Source organism: Protopterus annectens, chromosome 6.part0 (genome assembly GCF_019279795.1).
Source record: "Protopterus annectens isolate FY-2018-M chromosome 6.part0, PAN1.0, whole genome shotgun sequence".
NCBI classification, from domain to species: Eukaryota; Metazoa; Chordata; order Ceratodontiformes; family Protopteridae; genus Protopterus; species Protopterus annectens.
This window is the reverse complement of record NC_056737.1, coordinates 1792850441-1792872306: the sequence shown is the minus strand read 5'-3', so window position 1 is coordinate 1792872306 and position 21866 is coordinate 1792850441. Positions and strand designations below refer to the sequence as shown.

Below are 21866 nucleotides of genomic sequence, written 5' to 3'. Positions count from 1 at the left end.
CACAACCTTTGACATAGACCAGCACCCAATGAGTATCTCAAGTTAGCAACTGATGCCATCTCTTACCCAGTTTCTCTATTAATTGATCAACCAATCAGTCACAGAGCAAGATATCCCCAAACTCTGGAAAACTGCCAACATCATTCCTTTGTACAAAGGTGGCATATCAACAGAATTCTCCAATTACAGACCAATAGTCAGTTTGTACCCCTTTCAAATATTCTGGAAAATTGTATACACTCACAACTCATGAACTATCTATTCTGCAATAACCTGCTAACCAATTCCCAACATGGCTTTCCATCCAGACACAACACCTCACCTGCCCTCATAAGCATCACTAACACAATAAGCCAACTCAGAAATGAAGGACAACGTGTTGCCTCTATCTCAGTAGATATGTCCAAGGCCTTTGCCACTGCATCCCAACAAAAGATCTTCAATTAATTTTCTTCCCTAAACCTATCCCAAGCAGCCCTCTCCTGGTTTCACAATTACCTTTCAGATTGACAACAAGCTGTGAGGTGGCAAAATGATCTCTCCTCCCATCTACCTGCTACATTTGGTGTCCCCCAAGGATCACATTTAAGTCCACTTCTCTTCACAATCTTTATCAGCAAAGTCTATACTGCTACTCACCAAGCAACCTTAACTAAGTATGCAGACTCTACTCTCATCTGCGCTGCTCCCTCCCTTCCACAACTGCAAGAAATAAACAACAAACCATTCTCAGCCATAGAATCCTACCTCTCCAGTTATGAACTAATTTTAAATCCAAAGAAAACCAAATGAATGCTCTTCTCCAATAAAACGTCTGCTGATGGCATACCACCCCTTTCCATCTACTCACCCAAAACCAAAACTGGACCACTTTCACATACCAAACTTCTCAGTTATCACTGATAGCAGTTTGAGATTTGATAAACGCATAGCAATAGTAATTAAAAAGACCCACATCAAACTATACTCACTATACAGAGCCAAGCCATTCCTAACCAACCACACCAGCTAGGCAACTGCCAGGACTCGCCTTCTTTCTACCTTGCTGTGCTCTTCTTCAGTCTTTACAAACCTTAAAAAAGTGACCTAACAACACTTGAGACCTGCTACCACAAAATCACCAAATTCAACACAAACTCATCCTATAGATCCCACCACTTTGTTGCTCTCCTCTGACTAAAATGGCTAGAACTACCTAACCTCTTGATCCACATTCAAATTGCAACTGCCGTTACTATCGTAAACCAATTTAATAGATGCCCAGCACTTCAAAATCTTGTTCAGCCCTATTCAAATAATAGAACTCTAAGATCTACTGACAAATTCCTGTTAAAGTTCACTATATCTAACAACTGTTTTAGCAATTCCATTTACTCCAACATTATCTCTAAAGCCTGGAACTCCATCCCTAACTCAGATATCTAAGTTTTTTCATGGCGGCTGGCTGACCTTTGGGACCGAAAAGTCTGCCATAGCACCTTGCTCCAACAGTTTAACATGCTGGTTCTTCAGGTAAATTCACAAGGAGGAGAGAGCACTATGTAGGGTTTTGACAAATGCTTGGCAGATACAGAACTGCGCGTGTCAAGAAAAGCACCCAAACAGAAGAGACACTGTTTGTGACTATCTATATAAAGAACCTGACTCCCACACTGACATTTTCCCTTTCTAGATGACATCTAAACTCACCAAAATTAAAATAGAAATGGATAGGTACAAACCCCAGTGGAGCACTTATCTGAAACATGGCTCAGTAACCAGCACAGGAGGAGTGTTTCGACCAACAATGATGCCGTTTGGACTGGTGGCAAAGAAGTTCTGAGGTATGTATGTTGGCACATCACATTTATGCCCTGCACCTTGAGTAGGGAGCATATGTGTGATGCACAACATCTAAAAATTTCCAAGGCTTTGGTATACTGGCCAGATGTTGGGCTACCCCTGGCAAAGAATCCCTTATGTTAAGAAAGCTGCAACAATTACATGGAAGGAAATCAATAAATACATGAAAGGAATTAAATGAACATGAAAGTAGGTCAGTTGTTTCTTCTTATGACAAAATATTTTATAATAGGAGTTTAATGGATCTGATATAACCTTACTTCAAAATCTTTATAAATCAAATATCATAGCACTGTCATGAAGTTGAAATTTCCCAATATACCGATGGCACTAATATCTATACCCAACTCCTCGGAATTTATCTTAGTTATGCTCAAGCTAAAAATACCTTTCTTAAAACCCAGCTTTGACTGGAGGCATCTTGAATATGTCTCAATATATGCAAGATAAAACTATACAACAGACAGAAACCATTTCTGTAACATTAGCAATAAGCAGAGAAACTCAATGGCTACCCTTGACAAACAACTCACCAATGCTAGGTAAGCCAAACTTTTATCTCTAATTCTAGGCTGAGAGCTCAGATTTGATATGCGTGTTAATTATATCACCTGAAGTAAAACCAAACCCGGTGTTCATTATCATTTCAGATCTTTCCAAATTATTATCTGATATCTGTATATTACAAATGTCCATACAAATTTGCAGTCATATCTATCTTTTTACAACAAAGTTGACCAAACTTTCAATTTGTAACTAACCCCTTTCAAAAACATATCATTACATCATTATCTCAAGCCTAAACAGGCATGACTGCCACTTACCACTCTCTTGTCTTCATCCTCCTCCCTCTTGGAGGTGCTACTGTATACAAAATCATCAAATGGCAAACATCGCAGGAAGAAACTATTACATCTCTACAGAAAACCTTCTACAGAGTTTTCTCTGTTCTATCCTTTCTCCATTATGTATAAAAATAGTATCGATCACAGCACCAAATGAATATTAATTACATTAATAACAGTCTACGTTACCAGAGAGATCGGAGATCTGAAGAACATATGACTGCTCTCTCTCCATTTGAAGATCCAGTTCCATTTATCAGTAATTCATTCTCACTTTTAACATATGCCACCATTATAGAGAGATGTAGTCTTGCCTGTGACTGCAGATGGCTCAGGTCTGATTAGTTGAGCAGCTGACTGTAGGAGATGGCTTGGCAGAAGAGACAAATGACATGATTTGCCTGCTTATTTCTCCACAGTGGCGAATTTGAGGACAAGCTGGGGGCATGTGGATGATGCATGGAGTGTCTGATATCGATACTGGAGCAGTGTGGTTACCAGCCTTCCTTCACACACTACTGTTGAAGGCCAGGCAGCTTAAGGAACACATCACCATGAAGGCAGGGGTCTCACCCTCGTGAAGCCATTGCACATTCTCTGGTTCAGCCTCATACAACAATGGAAGGTAGGGCTAAGACAAAAATCCACTGTGAGTCACAGGTAATTACTCTTCTCCTTCCATTCCCACCTGGTGATATACAGCAGCTCACAGTCCCAAGAACCTACACATGGAGAATTACAGTACATCAATGTGCAGAGCTCTCAGAGAAGGAAGGCCTTCCAATGTGGCTCATGTTAGTAAACCATCACAGCATTGGGAAATACCAAGACAAGAATAAGTGCCCAATGTCAACAGTGAAAAATAAATTTCATTCCTAAAGGTAGCTTTCTTTTAAGTTGTGCTAGACACCTTTTGCCTAGCAAGAAACCCCTAAGCCTTCTAATATCATATTTTGAAAAAAAGGAGAAAAAGACATCTTTTGACCTGGCTGCAATATTATGCCCCCCCACAACATGTATCTTGGTTGCATGGCTAGACTAAGGAATTGTCTGAACTGAATGTACCAATCTATAGCTCCAGTGATATCCCATAACATAAATAGTGTAAACCCTTCATTACAATGACTTTCACTGTAATTATCATATGTTTATAATTTATTCATGTAAAGTAATACTGACCAGCTTGAACTGATATAAATAATGTAAATAATGTTTATTACTATAACTGGAAATGTAACTTTCATATTAATCATGGTACACAATAATTTATCTGTTGCAGTAATATGTTCATTTGCACATCAGCATGTCTCCCTGGAACCCACTGAAAATTAAACTCTCCCAGAAAGACATTTTCAGACAAATACAACAAATACAATAAATAAAAGAAATCAGGCTGCTCAATTACTATAGTTTCATTTTCCATTCATTGTAACCTAACAATTTTATTATGAAAGTACAGTTCTGCAAGGACTTATCATAACAGTAGATGTTTTACTGATTGCTGTTGCAGTATTCCAGTACTTGTCAGTAATCCTGATGTGTAACCTGACATCCAGCCAGTAACAAAGCCAAATAACCTTCTTAATGTTCCATACACCTGGCATATGACTTCAGCCCACAGGTGTAGGGGTCCATAAGTGAAAGTATGACAGTAGGATCCTCAGACTATCTAGCCGCAAGGCAACCCTGGAGAGAGCCTGGATAAAAGAATTATAAAAAAGAAACATCATCAGGTAAGAGGACTGAAAGAAACTGCCCACCTCAGTCCACAAAGCACAGGAAAGATGAGGGAGGTTGTAGGGAAGCAATACTGCAACAGTGACATCTAATGTCATAGTAAGTTGTTGCACAAATGGACTATGTCCTTTCTTTGATCAATGTTGAACTACCCCAATAGTTGAGGGTAATTCCCAAAGCTAAGATTTGTTGAGAGAGGTAGGATTAGGTAAAGGGATGCTGCCCATCAGTTCTAAGAGAACATATCTAGCAAAAGATGTGTTAGGGCTGCAAAAATATCTGCTCTGTAATGCTTTGTGAGAGTGTAAGCAGAGGTCCAAATGGTGGCCTCCAGGATGGATCTGGAGTCAATGTCTTTGAAGAAGGTACTAGAGGAGGAAACGATTATGATGTAATGGGCCTTGACTGCAGCTGGCAGGGTTTTACCATGGAATGTGTAGCATAAAAAAAGTAGACTTATAAATCTAGTTGGAAAGGGTCTGTCTGGAACCAAGGGTTCCAACTTACCCTCTTGGAAAGAGACAAAAAGTTGGTCAGATGTTTTGAATGGTTTATTTCTTTCTCCATGTTAAATCTTCATTGCCTATGTACACCTAGAGTGTTAACGGGTCTTTCACCTCTATTTTGTGGATTAGGAGAAAAGACTAGCAAATGAATAGAATAATACAGAGACAGCTATTGTACTACTTTGGGAATAAAGGTGTGAATTGCTCTTAAGGAAACCCTGTCCTTATGCTGGATAAGGAAAAGAGGAACAGCTTGCAACTCCAACATTCTACTCTTTTCCAAGTACAGACTTTTACTAAAACTAAAGCTGCCAGTTCAGAAGGTGGCTGGGTAAGCTTTCCCAGAACAAACTTCAGATCCAGGGGGAGGGTAGCTTTCTTGGGAGGATGCAGTTGACAGATGCTTTTTAAAAATTGTTTGACCTCAATCCTAGAGTGCAACAATAGATTTAAAGGCCTGCAAGCAATGATAGCAGATGTGTGGGCTTTGATGGAGGAATAAGCTAGTTCACAAAAGTAAGACAGAATAAAAAAATACCCTCACAAAGGGGGTTCTAATTCTTCTTTGACACCATATGGAAAATCTTTTCCACTTGGAGATGCAAGACTTTCTAGCAATAGATTTTTTTCACTTCCTGGTATACCTGGAGCATGTCCTCTGAAAATTCCTGTTGAAAGTGGATTTATTTCCTCTGAGAATTGGAGTTAGAAGAGAATTTAGATTCTATCACCCAGAGTGTCACGTTGAGAGCTTGAAGGCTGGAGTGAATCATGTCCTTGTTTTATGACAGTAAGCCCACTATGTGGGGTAAGGTGATGTGATTGACTTTGACCAAATGAAGAAGAAGTGAGAACCAATGCTGTCAGAGCCAAAAGGGATTTACTAGCAAGATTTTGGTGCTGTCCCTCTGGATCTCCAGAAGAACATTTGAGGCCAAGAGAAAGGGAGGGAGGCAAATGACAACTTCTTTCCCCTTTTGAAAGACATGATGCCCATCCTCCTGGCCTGTTGTCAAGGGGTCCTGAAGCAGAACAGTCTGACTTTTCTGTTCTGGTTGGAGGCAAAGATCTGAGTTGTACCCCATTTGTGGACTATGTCCTGAAAGACCTATCGTTACAGCATCCATTTTTGGTGATATTCTCTAGATCTGTTGAGGTTTCTCACAAGGAAATTGTCCTCTGAAGATATGAAAGTTGCCCGTAGGGACATGTTTCTTTCTATGGCTATGTCCCATGCCATCAGAGCTATCCTGCACAGCTGGCAAGACTTGGTGCCTCCTGTCTGTTGATGTGCCACATGACTGAGGTGTTGTCTGTGAATACTTTCAGGATGCTTGGGCTCCATAGGTGACAGAGCACCAGTAAGGCTTGGATGAGGGCTTTTATCTCCTTTGAAACTTAAAGTTTTCTAGGGGACTACTATCTCTGAACTGTTCTGAAACATGTCCACACAATCTAGCCCTAGTCAGATGTGTCTGTGTGTAGGTCAAGGATGGATATGCATGCTGGGAAGGGAACTCTATGTTGAATTTTACATGAGATATCCAATATTGCAAATCCTGCTTTAGAAATTATAGAGAGGGTGACACAGTGTTGAGACCAAAGGGATTTCAAGTAGCACTGGATCTTCACCATGTACAATCTGGCATAAAGAACCATCAGAACTGAGGCTGTCACTTACCTTAGTCTTTTAGAATCTCTCTTGCTGAGGTCAAAGATGGGGGGAAGCAATGACTAAGTAAACTGAGAGACCAAACTTTCTTTTTAGGGAGGAAGGCCGTTATTGACATGGTACTGACTCTGCATCCTAGGAATACATGTCAGGGGAGGGAACAAGGGAGGACTTCCTTAACTTGAGAGTAAATACCACCAATCTTTCCAGGACAAGCATCATGAACTTAAGATGTTGCATCAGAGTTTAAGAAAGAAGCCTGAATAAGAAGGTCATCCAAGTAAGGGAAAATCTGTAACCCCTGGGTTCTGCAGAAGGCGATAGTCAGGTTTATGCACTTCGTAACAATTCTGGGAGCAGCAGACATGCCAAAAGGTAAAGTTGAGAACTGAAAGTGTGAAGAAAACCTGCAAAATTTCCTGCAGGCAGGGTATACATGTATACACAGGTATGCATCCTTCAGATCTAGGTTGAACAAGATTGCCTAAAGAAACATGAGAGGAAGCATGGTGTTGGGAGAGAGTATCTTGAAGAATGTGACTTCTAAAAACACGCTTAAAGACAAACCCAGGATAGGCCTACATTTTTCCTCTTATCTGGGGAAAAAAAATAGTCATGAGTAGAAACTTTTTCTCTGGGACTAAGGTGAAGCTGGTTCTATGCTCCCCTGGGACAGCAGTTCCTGAAGCAAGGAAGAAATGACATGAGATTGATTTGCGGGGGATGTAAATGTTTTGTATGATGGACAAGACCATTTGTCTGAGGTAACGAATTCCCAGGCTGGGAGGGATAGATTCATCTTTGGGGAAAGATTGATGTGTGGACTAAGGTAGGAGAGATGAGGCAGAAGATAATCAGTTAGCTCTGGGTCTTCCTGGGAAGGAGGCTTTTCCAGGCATGGAATCCCACTAAGGTTTCTCTTGAAAGCTTTTCTAAGTTTCTTGCCCTTTTGAGGTGGCTTTTGCTCCGTACAAAGTTAGTAGGTTTAGAAGGATAACTCTTTTGGTATCTAGGGACTGATGTAAGCATAATCTGCTCTAGGTCCAGCATTACTTTGCTTTTTTCTTGCAGTATCTTGAAGTATCCAGCAGCAGAAAGGCCAAAAGGAGATCCCCAAGTAGATATGAGTCCAGCAATTTGGCATCTTTTGGGATGGAGTGAAGGCAAAGCGAAGCAAACCTTTGGATAGTTGTACCAGTTGCCTTATCCCCAGAGGAAGCTTCTTTGCATCACAGCTGCATTTGAAGGTGTGCTAGGCTACCTATGCGGCACTGTGGAGAATAGAGGTAACCTGAGATTTATGGTCAGAATTTTCAAAATCAGCAACAGACTTTTTCAAGTTTATCAAAACAGATACATATTTACTCATCTGTGTTTAGTAATTTAGAGCTCTGAAGGTCAGGGTGGCACAGATATAGACTTTTTTTCACCATACCTGTCCATGGCTCTTCTGCCTCTATCAGATGACATTATACTGGATGCTGGCACATGTTTGGTGGGTTTATCAGTATTCAGAGAAGGAGAAAAGTGAGCAATCTGCTACTGAATTATTGTACAGGAACTTCATGTCCTCTGGCACCTTGTAGAAACTGGTTTCTTAGGTACTGGTGGCTGTGAATCTGGATTATTAAAAGTGTAAGCAAAAGCATTCAAAAAGGCTTTGAGGACAGGGGGCACAACAGAAGGCTTAGGGGGCCAGACTTCAAATAATCTGTAGTACTTCTGCACATCTAGGACCTGTTTAGTGTTCCACTCGAACTGCTGCATCATTCTGGAGAGGGCTTCCACAAAGGAACCTTCTTCCATTGTGGAATCTAGTGATAATGTGTCCTATTACCCGTGTCCCATTGCCCAGGAGAGTGCATTTTAGAGGAATAGGCTAGGGAATCCTCACCTGAATCGGATTCCTCCTCTGAGAAAGATTCATGCTGCCTTTTCAAAGGTGGAGGGGCAGGCGAAGGGTAAAAGAAAAAGGATGGCGGCTTCCAAGATAAAATGGATTTATATGAATTTTGAGAAAAATCAAGCCATTTCTTCTCATGAGATATCCAGAGAGGAGAAACATGTTTAGTTTTTTGCTTCTACACTGGGACAGTCACCTGAACAAAGTCTGGTAGAGAAGAAAATTGTTGGACCTTGATAAAGGAACCTGGTACAACTTCTATTATTAGTCCTTCCAGAATAATCATCCTGGGTTCCCTCTTCACTCATAGCAGTAGGAGATTCAGTCTCATCAGATGTATGAGCGAGAGATGTCAAACAAGTGTCTGGCGGGGTTGCAGTACTGGGCATTATGTACTGCAGTTTCTTGTCCTTGCACAGAGTGTATGGTTGATTTGGACTGACCAGCTGAGGTATCTGATTTCACTTTTTTCTTTTTGGGTGCAAGTGTGATGCCTGAGAGGGAGGGCTCTGCAAAGATTTCAAAAGAAACCTCAGCAGGATTCCAAGACTGGAAAAGCCTCCTTTCCTGACAAACACATTAATAACTGACAGGCATGAGGCTATTGAGATGCTAGGTCTTCAAACGGGAATAAAGAGAAACGATCCTGGTATAAAGGGTCATAGGGACAAACAACTGGCAAATTTTACAGATATGATAATCATGTTAAGCTGCTAAGCAAACCAAACACAGAGTGGAGGTTTTTATAGTGAATCTGCCTTCCACAGTCTCACTTTCCTCCCACATGTACTGGAATACTGCAACAGTTTTCTAAGGAAGGGCACCTTGCCTATTTACACTGCTGTCTGTGAAGCACCATACAATATACTCTTGCTACCTACATCTGATTAATTTTCTTTTAATTAAAACATATACATACATACGCACTTCATTAGTACTTATGTGTTGTTGCTTCAGAGGTTAGTAACCTAGGTCTCCACTGTAATGGGGTTATGGTCACATGGACCAATCTTGAGACCAAAGCAGAAGAATTTATCATAAAAGTGCATTTAACAGCATGTAGAGAAAGACAGATACATTAGCTACTTTAATATATTTTTATGAAGATGCATTATGTGCATACATGCAGATGAAGGAAATGACGACTGTTCTCTGTTAAGCATTCTTGTTCAAATAAATGTCCTTGACTTTTAAGTGAACTGTAGTTAAAAAGTGAATAACATAATGCAACAATAGTGAGTAGGATAGCAACTGTACTTACACATTTCTCACTGTCGAATACATAACACAAATGTTTATTCGAGTCTGCATCTTTACATATGAAGGTAAATATCCTCTTGTCAGTTTTATCATCAGCACAGAATGATATTCTGTGAAGCTGGCAATTGTGCAGAACTTCCTGAAAAATAAAATATTTATTACATACAATGTGACAATTAACTACAAACTACACTGTTAACGATCTAAACTGATATTCATAGAGTGTTACTTGTCGAAGCAGTACTTCTGATGCAGTGTTATGACATCCTGTGAGGTGTGCATTAAACTACATCATGATTTGTCCAAAATCACTTGTCTAAAACTCTTGGAGGCCATATGTCTAAACAGCACTTAACCAAAACAGGTCTGGTTTAACAGCACAAAACGGGTCTGGTTTAACAGTATAAGCAATAGCAGAATAGCTAACCTTGAGAAGTAAGGAATATATGGGCAATTTACTAAAATCTGTATAATATGTTGCCACTGCAGCTTTCAGAAATACTTCTTTTTTTTTCCATAATAAATTTTTATTGATATATATTTTCCATATACAATAAGAAATCACACACATAATTCACTACTACTACTATCAAAACTATATACAATATCTACACGAAATGCTTCCATATGAAAATCGTCATTATTCCAAAAAAGAAAACACCAGGGAAAAAAACAAAGCCAAAACATTTGTAGAAGTAATTTGCGTCCATACATATCATATACAGTTCCAAAACATTATTTCCTCCACATATACATCCAAACTTTAATATATTCCTAATAACAGTATTATGCTAATATAATATTAAAAACCTTTTCCCATATTTTCGGGTTATTAATATTTTTGTTACTTTGTTTCAGGAGTAATTTATGTGCTAATATATGCTTTATAGCCACAAGCTTAAAATTATCCCATGATGTCTTGTCTGGTTCTAACCAATTTGTAGCTATATACAACTTCATCAGCAAAAAAATATTCATACATATTATAGTTTGTGATCTAGAGAGCTCTCTTGGAGGAATATGTAGAATCATAAATTCCCATGATAACGTTGAACTTTGATAACCCATCTTTTGTAATTGTGTTCTAAGAGAGTTCCAAAGTTTATATATACACTTGCAGCTCCAGAACATATGAAGAAGATCCGCTGTTTGATTTGTGAAATATGGACAAGTTGGAAAATTCCTAGGATTGAATTTATGTAACCTAAGACGTGTATAATATGCATTATTCCAAATCATCAACTGCGTATACATCAACTTTTGAAAAGAGACCGATTTTATTGTTAAATCAATTGCTTTTAATACCTGATTATCTGCTACTGTCATTTTGTTTACCCAATACCCTGACAACAGAATTTTATCCTGGAATTTTAAATCTTTAATTAATTTATTTGTTCTTGTTATAAATTTAACCTCCTGTTGGAGAGCCTGCCACAATTCAGAGCATTTATCCACAATTCCGGCTACAGGTTTAAAGTTTTCAAAATGACTCAGAGCAAGTTCTCTGATTTGTCTCATTATAACAATATAACTCTTAGGTAGGTTCAATTCCTGTCTAACTTGTGAAGTCGATAAATTAAATTTATTAAAAACATCAATCAGAGTCAAATTAACTATTAATGGGAATTTACTAAGATCAATCCACTGATTATTTAGTTTAAAATTGGGATTCTTATGGAAAGGTTGAAAAAAACATCATATATTGCCACAAATCTACTGATTGGAATAAATTTTGCAAAGATAACACAATATGTTTTTAAGTGGTCCATAATCCCATACTTTATCCAACTATTTTTACCCAAAAAGGGTAATGCTTTAGGATTTATATTCCGATCTAAAATATGCTTGTAATTCAAGACCACCCAAGTTGGTATCCATTTTGTACTAGTTACATCGTAATTAGCAATTCTTAACCTCCTATTGGCATTCACAATTAGATAGTATACTTCAAAATTCGGTAACTCAAGTCCTCCTCTACTCTTCGGGGTCATTAATTTCTCATACGATATTCTAGTTTTCTTCGGCTTCCAAATAAATTTAGCTAGATCTTTATGAATTTGTTTAAAAACTGTCTTTGAAATTGATACTTGAGCAGACCTAAAGATATACAACATTCGTGGTAATATATTCATTTTCACTATTGATACTTTTGCCAATACCGGCAGTCTTAAATTCCTCCATCCGCCACAATTAGCTACTATTTGTTCCCATACTCATTTAATATTATTACTATAAAAATCCTTATTATCCGTAGAGAAGCTAATACCCAAATATTTAATATTTTCTTTACATGTTAGCTTCCCCACCAGGGACATTAATGAAAAAGGTTTAGGGGTTCTTAACGGGAAAATACTAGTTTTCTCCAAATTAATTTTGTAATTAGAGACTTCTGAAAATTCGTTTATAACATTTAATATCTTTTCACTGTCAGAAATTGGGGTTGTACAATAAATAATGAGATCATCAGCAAATGCCAACATTAATAATTTATTTCTATAAAGTATTGGTGCATTATTATACAAATTTTGCTTAATATATAAAAATAGAGGTTCCACATAAAGGTTAAACAATAAGGGGGACAAAGGGCAACCCTGCCGTGTACCATTTTTAATCTGTATTCTTTTAGAATAACTCCTATTAATATATAATGTAGTATACGGATTACTATATAATATTTGCAGTATCTGAATAAATTCCTGGGGCATGTTGAAATAAGGTAACACATCAAACAAAAAGTTTATATCCACTCTATCAAATGCTTTCTGAGCATCGATTATAAGGGCATAATTATTAGAGTTGTTTTGTTTAGCATACATCATCATATTATGTAGGGTAAGTGTGTTATCACTAGTTTGTCTAGTTGCCATAAATCCAGCCTGCTCCTTAGAAATTAAATGTATCATAATCTTTTTTAACCTACATGCTATAATGGAAGTTAGAATTTTCATATCCACATTTACTAATGCTATTGGCCTGTAATTGTCCAGGCTTTGGGGGTCTGAATTAGCTTTATGCATAAAGATCGCTTTTGACGCATTAAGGTGAGGATCACTAATTTTATTTCTGATTACATAGTTAAATACATGAGACAATATTTTACCAAAACTATCAGCAAACTCTTTATAAAATTCAACTGTCAAACCATCAGGACCTGGTGACTTATGTACTTTCATATGTTGAATTACATATACTATTTCTTCTGGAGATATAGGTTTAATCAGATCACTTTGCAGACTCTCTTCGAATTTTGGAAAGTTAATTTTTTGCAAAAATCTTTTATTCTGTTTATATATAGACCTATCAATTTGACCCTCATATACCTTGGTATAGATTTTTTCAAAAATATCAGTAATATCCTCAGTTTTAGAATACACTGTGTCATTACATTGTATTTCCGAAATATGTACAGTTGTTTTCGATTGATTTATAATCCACTGGATAAATAAGCACCAGAGGAGAAAGGCTACACCAACCTTGTTGAATAAAATGTAGAATTTTATTACCACAGTTCCGGCTGGCACAGAAAAAATCCAGAAGCTATTCAGCACACAAAGTCCTGTGCTGAATAGCTTCTGGATTTTTTCTGTGCCAGTCGGAACTGTGGTAATAAAATTCTACATTTTATTCAACAAGGTTGGTGTAGCCTTTCTCCTCTGGTGCTTATTTATCCAGTGAGTATTAGTTTGGTGCTAGCCTCCTTTTGACGTTTTGATTTATAATCCATGCCAATGCTTTTGACGGTATTTGAACATTATTGGCATATTTCACTAAACACCTATGCTCCTGAAGTGTTAATCTACTATTATGTAGCAAGAAGAGATCCCTTTGACATTTCAACAATTCCTTCTCTGTTTGAGCATTAAAGTTCTGAATCAGTTCTTTATCAAGTAGCTTCACTTTTGTGTCTAGTTTTTGAATATCATTGTTTTGCATTTTCTTATAATATGTGGCTTTTTGCAAAAGAAATCCTCTAATTTGAGATTTAACTGCTGCCCATTCAATATCAGGAGTATGTTTCTGAAGCTTCATCCTATCTGTTAAGCCTTTCAGATATTTTACAATTCCATATATTATATACTTTTTATTTAAAAGATTTGGATTAAGTGACCAATTATAACCTCTATGCATTCTTGTAGCTTTTAGATCTTTAGAAAAACTTAACGAAATTTTTGAGTGATCTGATAGATAACGAGTATGTATAACCACTACTGGTTCCAAATTCATTAATGCTTTGGATATCAAGAAAAAATCTATTCTAGACCACATTTTGTGGCATGGTGAATAGAAGGTATACTTATTTGCATTATTAATATTATGTGAATAATGAAAGGGGTCATATAATTGAAAATCTTCCTTGAAGTCATTTAATGCTATCCCGGCCTGCTTATTAAATGCTCTTTGTGGACAAGACCTATCCAACTTTGGATTTTGGTAAGTATTCCAGTCCCCACCCACAATAAAATAATAACCATCATATCGTGTTAAGATTGGATATAATGATGTTATGAAACTTTGTTGGTCATTACATGGTGCATATATATATTTAAAAGTAAAAGAGGTTTATCAAATGCATTATCCGATAAAATAACATAACACCATCACCCATTTTGATCCACTTTAGAGTCTAAAATCTTGTCTTTGTATTGAGTTTTAATAATTATAGCCACTCCAGCACTGTTTGCTTACCTTCTAATGCCACTACCGCTCTGATCCAGTTCTTTTTCCTAATACCATCCCACTGATCATTCATCAAGTGTGTTTCTTGTGAAAATGCAAACAGTGCTTTGTCCTGTAGCAATATGTGTAGCAACAGCTTCCTCTTCTTCGAGTTCTGGAGCCCTTTAACGTTCCATGAGTCTAACTCCCACATTCACAGGTCTAAGTATCCAATAATAGTATAAGAGGGAAATTGTCCAATTGATATGTACTAACTGCATACTATACATAATCTGGAAGCATTTCCTACATCCTGTCCCAAACCAGTGCTTACCCACTTTACCCCTGGACCAGGACTTATATAGGTCTTGTATGAGAGAAAACATGAACAAGGTTAAGAACACAAACATATTTAAAAGCTTCATGTAATAAAACTTAAAACATTTCCTAAACTTACAACCTATATATTCTAACTTAGCTACGACAAAGTCTAAACTAAACATTCCCTAACAAACACTGCTATTGCTCTACAGCTTTTGTTCCAACTATTAATTAAGCAAATCTCCGTATTATTACCATTTAAAGAAAAATTTTAATATATTGACTAGCTACTTATTCCCACCCCAAATACCTCTTTTGTTGCAATCATTATTTATATACCACTTTTATTGAGAGAGAGAAAGAAAGAAAGAAAAAAAAATGTAAATGCATCCTACATTATAATTCTGTACCATACACAGTGCCTGCAACTACTAATTATCAGAGTTTTGCAGTTGCATGCTTTAATTCCCAACTACACTAACATTAGTTATCTGATTAACACCACCCAATAGCCACTATTTACCTATTTATATTCATGTATACAGTGTTAAACCTTGCACCCACTGCATATAGTGTAAAAATATGATTTGGTTCAAAACTATAAGCATAAGGAAAACAAAAACCAGGAAAAACATATATTATTATGTGCTTCAAGTACACATTCTAATGTTATTTACTTGTAAAAAAAAGCATTAACACATTATGTCAGTTTTTTTCAGCTTCTCAAGCCAGGAAACCATCAATAATACTCGCGACGGGGGACCGCTTTCACAGCCGGACCACAGGAAGTGTTACATCAAAATCCACACTCTCAGCTGCATTCGAGGGATTTCCTGTTTACCACTCCACGAAAATAGTTCGTAGAGGTCATAAAAGTTTGGAAAACAGCCAGCAGACCCTCGGATTATCGCAAACAAACAGTTTTATTGCTTTTACAGAGGCCTAAACGACTTAAGCAGGGAACAAAGGATTACCTAAGCCTCGAAGTATAGTACATACTGGATCTGACCTCAGGAGCATGCTGGTCTCAACGGAAGTTTTTTTCAGCCCTCTGATGCAGGTAAAACTTTAAAAACCTTCAGAAACTCTCTTTGCCTCGTTTTTAGTAGAAACAGAGTATTTAATCCCATCCACCATAAATGTAAGCACATTAGGGTATTTCATCTGGAATTTAATTTGCTTGTCAATCAGAAATTTACAGTATGCAGATAAAGACTGCCTAGCTTGCCTTACTTGCAATGGTAAATCCTGAGCCAGAGATATTTTATTATTTTTCCACATAACAAAGCCACCATTCTTTTTTGCAGTAAAAAGTATTTTGCTAACATCTTGAAAGTTCAATATCTTAGCATATACAGGTCTAGGCATATTAGAAGCTTGTACCTCCCTCAGTGCTCTGTGTGCCCTTTCGATAACAATTTGTTTCACCCCATCAGCATCATTTAACAGAATTTCAAGTATTTGTGTTATAGTTGGTATTAGCTCGGCATACTGAATGTTTTCAGGGATCCCTCTAATAATAATGTTGTTTCTCCTAGACCTCGCTTCTAAATCAGTAAGTTTGTTTTGCATGGCTTGCAAATCCACATCATATACCTTTGTTTTCTTCTCCAGCAAGTCTATTTTGTCTTCCATTTCAGAAATTCTAGCCTCTGTTTTGTCCATTCTCTGAAGCAGCTGATTACATGAAACTCCAAAAGTTTGTATTTGAGTAGTCAAGTCCTTTAAAGCTTCTTGTATAGGTAACAGAGCATGTTTGATATCTTCCATGTTCAGTAGCTGATCAGTTTTAGATCTAGTCTCTGGCTTCTGTTGTTCCTGTTGTCTAGTAATTCTTTGTTTTTTAGCACTCCCATCCTTTACTGGTGACTGTAATTCCGAAAGCTTTGTTTTGGTAGTAGTTGTTTCCATGTTTTTTCCTTCTTGTGACATTTTTCTTTCCCCAAGCAGAAAGGTAAAATGAAGAATGCACACAGTCCTTTGTTTATTTCTCTCTTCAGAGCTAGCTAATCACTTGGAATCCTGATGGATAAATACTTATTTTTCCACTTTTTTTCCTGATTATAGATTAATTAAGTGTAGATGCATCTTTTTTGTCTTTAATTTGATGTTCAAACCTCTTGGTATCGACTCAGGTTACAGATTTTTCTCAGGTTAATTGAAGAGCTGCAGGTCAGCAGTGTTTACAGAATGGCAGCCATCTTTGAATCAGCTTTCAGAAATACTTCTATGGATTTTTTATTCAGTACTACATTTACTATATAATGCAGCATAAAGTAAAACAAATAAAAGCTAAAGGTATTTTACAATTTCCGATACATCTGCACAGTGTCCTGCTACACACAGAAGCTGTTTTTGTCTTTTAATATTACTTCATACAGTCACATGCACAACTCAGTCTTCATTACACACAACTAACTTTCCCAGTATGTTGAACTTCCTCTGTGTAAATCCTGGCAAAACTCTTTAGTGTACCATCTATCTGGCAGATGCATACACTTGCATCAAATTGTGGGGGGTTCACAACGTAATCCATCCGAGGTATTATTTAAATGCAAGATTCCTGATATACTTAATTTGCCCAGACAATTAGCTCTCTGGTTTGAGCTGTTCTATAATACTAGGCCAAAAACTGTGACTGTACATGACAGCAACTAAAGAATAAAGCAAATAAAAACAAAATAAAAAAATGAAGCATTGAAATAAAAGGCTGATCACATTCTCATTCTGTTCCCTAAGCAACAGTCAATGGCTGAAACTTGCACCGTGAGGCTTTGTAATGACTATGGAAGAGAGGTACCCACTACCCAATAGGTGAAATAACAGAACAAAAAGTCAGTGAAGAATGCAGAAGAACAAACATGCATTAATTTTTTTTCAAACTGACACAGGAAGAGAAGAATTATGACCAATGAAAAGGAAATTTCAAGGACAATAAGCTTAGCCAAAGGAATAAAGCTGACTGTGATAAATGAAAAAAAAAATGTTAGAGAAAAACAAGTTAAACTAAGCTTTCAGACAAAGCTGTTTCTACGGAGAACTGAAGAAAGGGCCTACTTTGCCTGAATCCAGTAGATTATCTCGTTGATGTAGGATTCGGAAGTCAATAAATCATCCCCTGGCTTATTCTGTGAGTTCATTGCTTACATTTTCAAATATTTTTATAACTGATATGAAACTCACTTATAAGATTCTCTTAGGATGCAAGCAAATAATTCAAGTAACAGAAAAGGTTAATGTAAAATATTTATGATTTTGGGCTACTTCACTGATAGCACAACATTCTTCACAGTATTTTAGTGAAATGTCCTTATATAAATCTTAAAAATTATTTTATGGTACAAATGCGACCCATGAATGTGCAAGTTTTTAGTTACCTGTGTGTCACATGCTACTGATTCACTCACTTGTTTCCATAAGAAAGGAATAGGAATTTGTTTTTACCTGAAAACAAGGATAAATTAACACATTAATCAAAAATGGCTAATATAGGTGTGACAAAACTATCCCTTGAATATATTACATCTTCCAGTTCACGACTGTCCCCACCAGAAAACTGATTATGGAGCTGTGCAAGCTTCTGTTGCATAAGCATAATGCTAAACTCAAAAATTATTACTATCTTGGATATTACCCTTGTGATACACCACTACTGGACTAGTAATCAAGTAGCCTCAATCCTCACCACTGGCACCAGTGTGGAACATGCACTGTGAGGATAACAAGCAGACGCACAGTATTTACAGATACAACTCTCTGCATCAAGTGCAATTTCCCTTAAGAGCACACAGAGACCACAGTCAGTCCGGGGTTGGTTTCTCCCTCCTTCTTCAGATCCCCAATAAGACTCACCACTGGCACAGCTATAGAGTTGAGTCCTTAGCCAGGGGTCAAGCCGAGACATCCAACACTTTCGCTGTCTAACCAGTGCTTCATGTCCCTGTCCAAGTAGCTGACACGCACACTCCTGGAGATTTTGTTTTAGACACACACCTTGGAGAGGCTGGCACAGATTTACTAGCTATACCCCTTTCTGCCCAAATAATAAGGTAGTTACCAATGCCACCAGAACCCCTTATCAGCTACTTTAAGGCCCTTAACAATGGGTGCCCAATTTTACTGTGCAATATTGATATTAATACAAATAGTAATTTCACCAAGAGAGAGGCTATTAGATGTGGCCCGCACAGTGTCACCAGAGAAACATGAAAGTACTTTCAAAACGTACATATCTCTACACAGATCAGCCACAATGAAAGGTTTAAATATATTTAATAATAAATAATAAAAGAACAAGACAATACCAAATATATCCACAATGACATCAGAGTTCAAAAGCAGAGGAAATATTTAAAACAACATTGCAAGACAGTCTCAAATAAAAATATCTAAACTAAACTTTACTATATTCCTGACTGACTCTAAGAGATTTACTATAATCTAAGAACTGACTAACAGAGCAAGGCAGATGTGGTGAATGGTTTTTCCCGTTGTTGTCAGGTCCAAGACAGAATGCAGAATGCACTACCTCACTAACAGACTTCGCAAATTAATATCTCAAATATTACTGCTGGGATAACTTGCAGAATGACATCATTTCTTGTCATCTGACCCTAGTTCCCAGGCCCAAAACAACCACTGATGAAGCTGGCAGTATTTACCATCGATCTGTAAAAATATGCAGACAAAGGCTTCTCCATAGATCTCTGGTAGATGCTGGAAGTCATAAAACAATTGCGTTCCTTCATGTTTTCAAGACTAGTAATTACCTCACCCTAAAGACTATACAGAAAGTTTCCTAGTATAGACATTGTGTCTCTGGCTGCATTGAAAACAAAGATACTATCGTTTATGGCCCAGACATAAAGTAATTCAATTTCAGTTATTTTTCTGAAGTTAACCTTCTGTATTCCAGTTTTCACTGTTAAAATATATGCATTTAAACAGTTACAATAGTGCATATACATTTCTGTTCTCTTCCAGAACAGCACACTGTGGGGCTACATTTCAAAAAGCAGTCTGCAAATACCCTTTTCATCACACGTCTGTACAAGCAGTTTGATATACACAAGACACACAGTTCTAATACATTTGTAGCGCAAGCATCTTGTATAAATCATTTCAATATTCACCAATGACATAGAATTATTTACAAAATTTTAGCTAACTGGGCTGGTAGTATCTCCTTTCTTATAACCCTGCTCAATATTTCACATATTACTTTACAACAAGACTGCTGGGGATGACCTAGATTAATGCAAACACATCTTACAAAAAAATTCTTACAGGAAATAATCATTATTGATAAAATATTTCCATCCCCTTTGATGCTGAAATATTTACCTGCAGCACTGTGAAGTAGGTAAAGGATCATTTAAGTATACCAGCACATCATAGACCTTTTATTCACTTCTGTGTTGATTGGATGGATACATCCCACATACAAAACGAAGCATATGATGTTACTACATTTAAAATCTTTTGAAATTGACAAGCTTTGAGATAAAGAAATGGCAGGAAACTCTATGCATTCAACAAGACATTATTGCATCCATATATACATCTATAGCAATACATCATCTTTCCAGGAAAATGATCTTTTTCTTAGTGAGGCCATTCTCTGATATATTTCTTGTACATCACTTCATAACACAGATGACCTAATGAAGACCTTTTTATTAACTCTTAAAATCTTATAAGCTCTAACTATTAAAATAAACTCAAATTAAATAAGCTCTGCTTACACTGTCTCCTGTGTGTGCACATGTGTGTGTGTGTTTGCCTGGGTTTGCATGTTTGTGCTTGTGTATGTTTGTCTGTGTGTGTGTGTGTGTGTGTGTGTGTGTGTGTGTGTGTGTGTGTGTGTGTGTGTGTGTGTTTGTCTGGGTTTGCATGTTTGTGCTTGTGTCTGTGTGTGTGTGTGTGTGTGTGTGTGTGTGTGTGTGTGTGTGTGTGTGTGTGTGTGTGTGTGTGTGTAGGCTCGTGTGTCTGTCAATTTGTGTCTGTACATGTATGTGTTAGTGTCTGTTTGTGATGTGTCTGTCTGTTTAGTATACTTTCCCCATATTTCTTTCAAGAAAGTTAGATAGTTAAGCAGTAAAACCACACTTCGTGTTGTAACCTCCCTAGGTCAATTCCATGAATACTACAAAAATGTAACCCCTCTTAAACACAAACCTTGTTTTTTCCTCTATCTGCTTCCTAATATTGAGGTTGTCTAATAACTTCCAGTTCTTAAATAAGATTTCTTTCAAAACGACTGCGTCTACCGAAAAAGGTGTAAGGAAACTAACCATATAATTTGTTGACTCATTATTATGAACAATACTATTTACAAAATCATGATTGCCTTCTTCCCTAATCTCTGATGCAATCTGGTTCGACTGGCTAGTACCCAAATTTGGCTTATATTGACCAGTAGATCATTTACAGGTAATTTCTGCTATTACAGTGTTAAGCAAAACTTCTACCACAAAATCCACCTCATAGGTTGGAGCTCCTTTTCTTATTCGGAGATGGGAAATCCACTCTACTCCTATATTACATGGGATGGATGTGTATAAGTCTCTGATGTCTAGCGTCAAGAAGTTCTTCATTAAATACCAACTCATTGATGTTTCGCAAAAAACTCCAAGAATCTTTGCAAATGTGTCGTTCAGTTGTTAAAAAATTTTTCACCCTCCGAACAACTTGGACAGATCCCAAATGATCACACTTTTTCTTGTTAATGAAGCTTTATATAGCTACAAATTGGTTGAATCCATCTCAGACTTCATGGGAAAACTTTAAAAGTGTAGCGATAAAACATTCTAGCACATAAATTATTAATCAAAGATCATAAGAAAAATATAAATAATCCGAAAATATGGGAGCAAATCTTTAATATTGTGTTGGCTTAATGTTCCGAATCCAGTTATCCCCTGGAAGTACATACTTAATTTGGAAGTCAGTATTAATAAGCCTGTATATTGATACTAGATCTTTTAATACTCTTTTTCAGAATTTTATTTCTATGTATAATGATCTCATTTAACTGTTGGAAGCATTCATGTATATAATGTATATATATATATATATATATATATATATATATATATATATATATATATATTGTAGTATTGTTG

At 36.9% G+C, this 21866-nt stretch overlaps 1 protein-coding gene across 3 annotated transcripts in view; it reads right to left on the bottom strand.

The window, feature by feature from the left end:
- Window positions 1-21866, bottom strand: part of GULP1 (GULP PTB domain containing engulfment adaptor 1) — a 4195041-nt gene that overhangs the window by 692307 nt on the left and 3480868 nt on the right. For all 3 annotated transcript variants that reach the window (XM_044075155.1, XM_044075158.1, XM_044075157.1), the window contains exon 14: window positions 9767-9904. In XM_044075155.1, the coding sequence (XP_043931090.1) occupies window positions 9767-9904 (138 nt within the window). The remainder of the gene's footprint in view (window positions 1-9766; window positions 9905-21866) is intronic.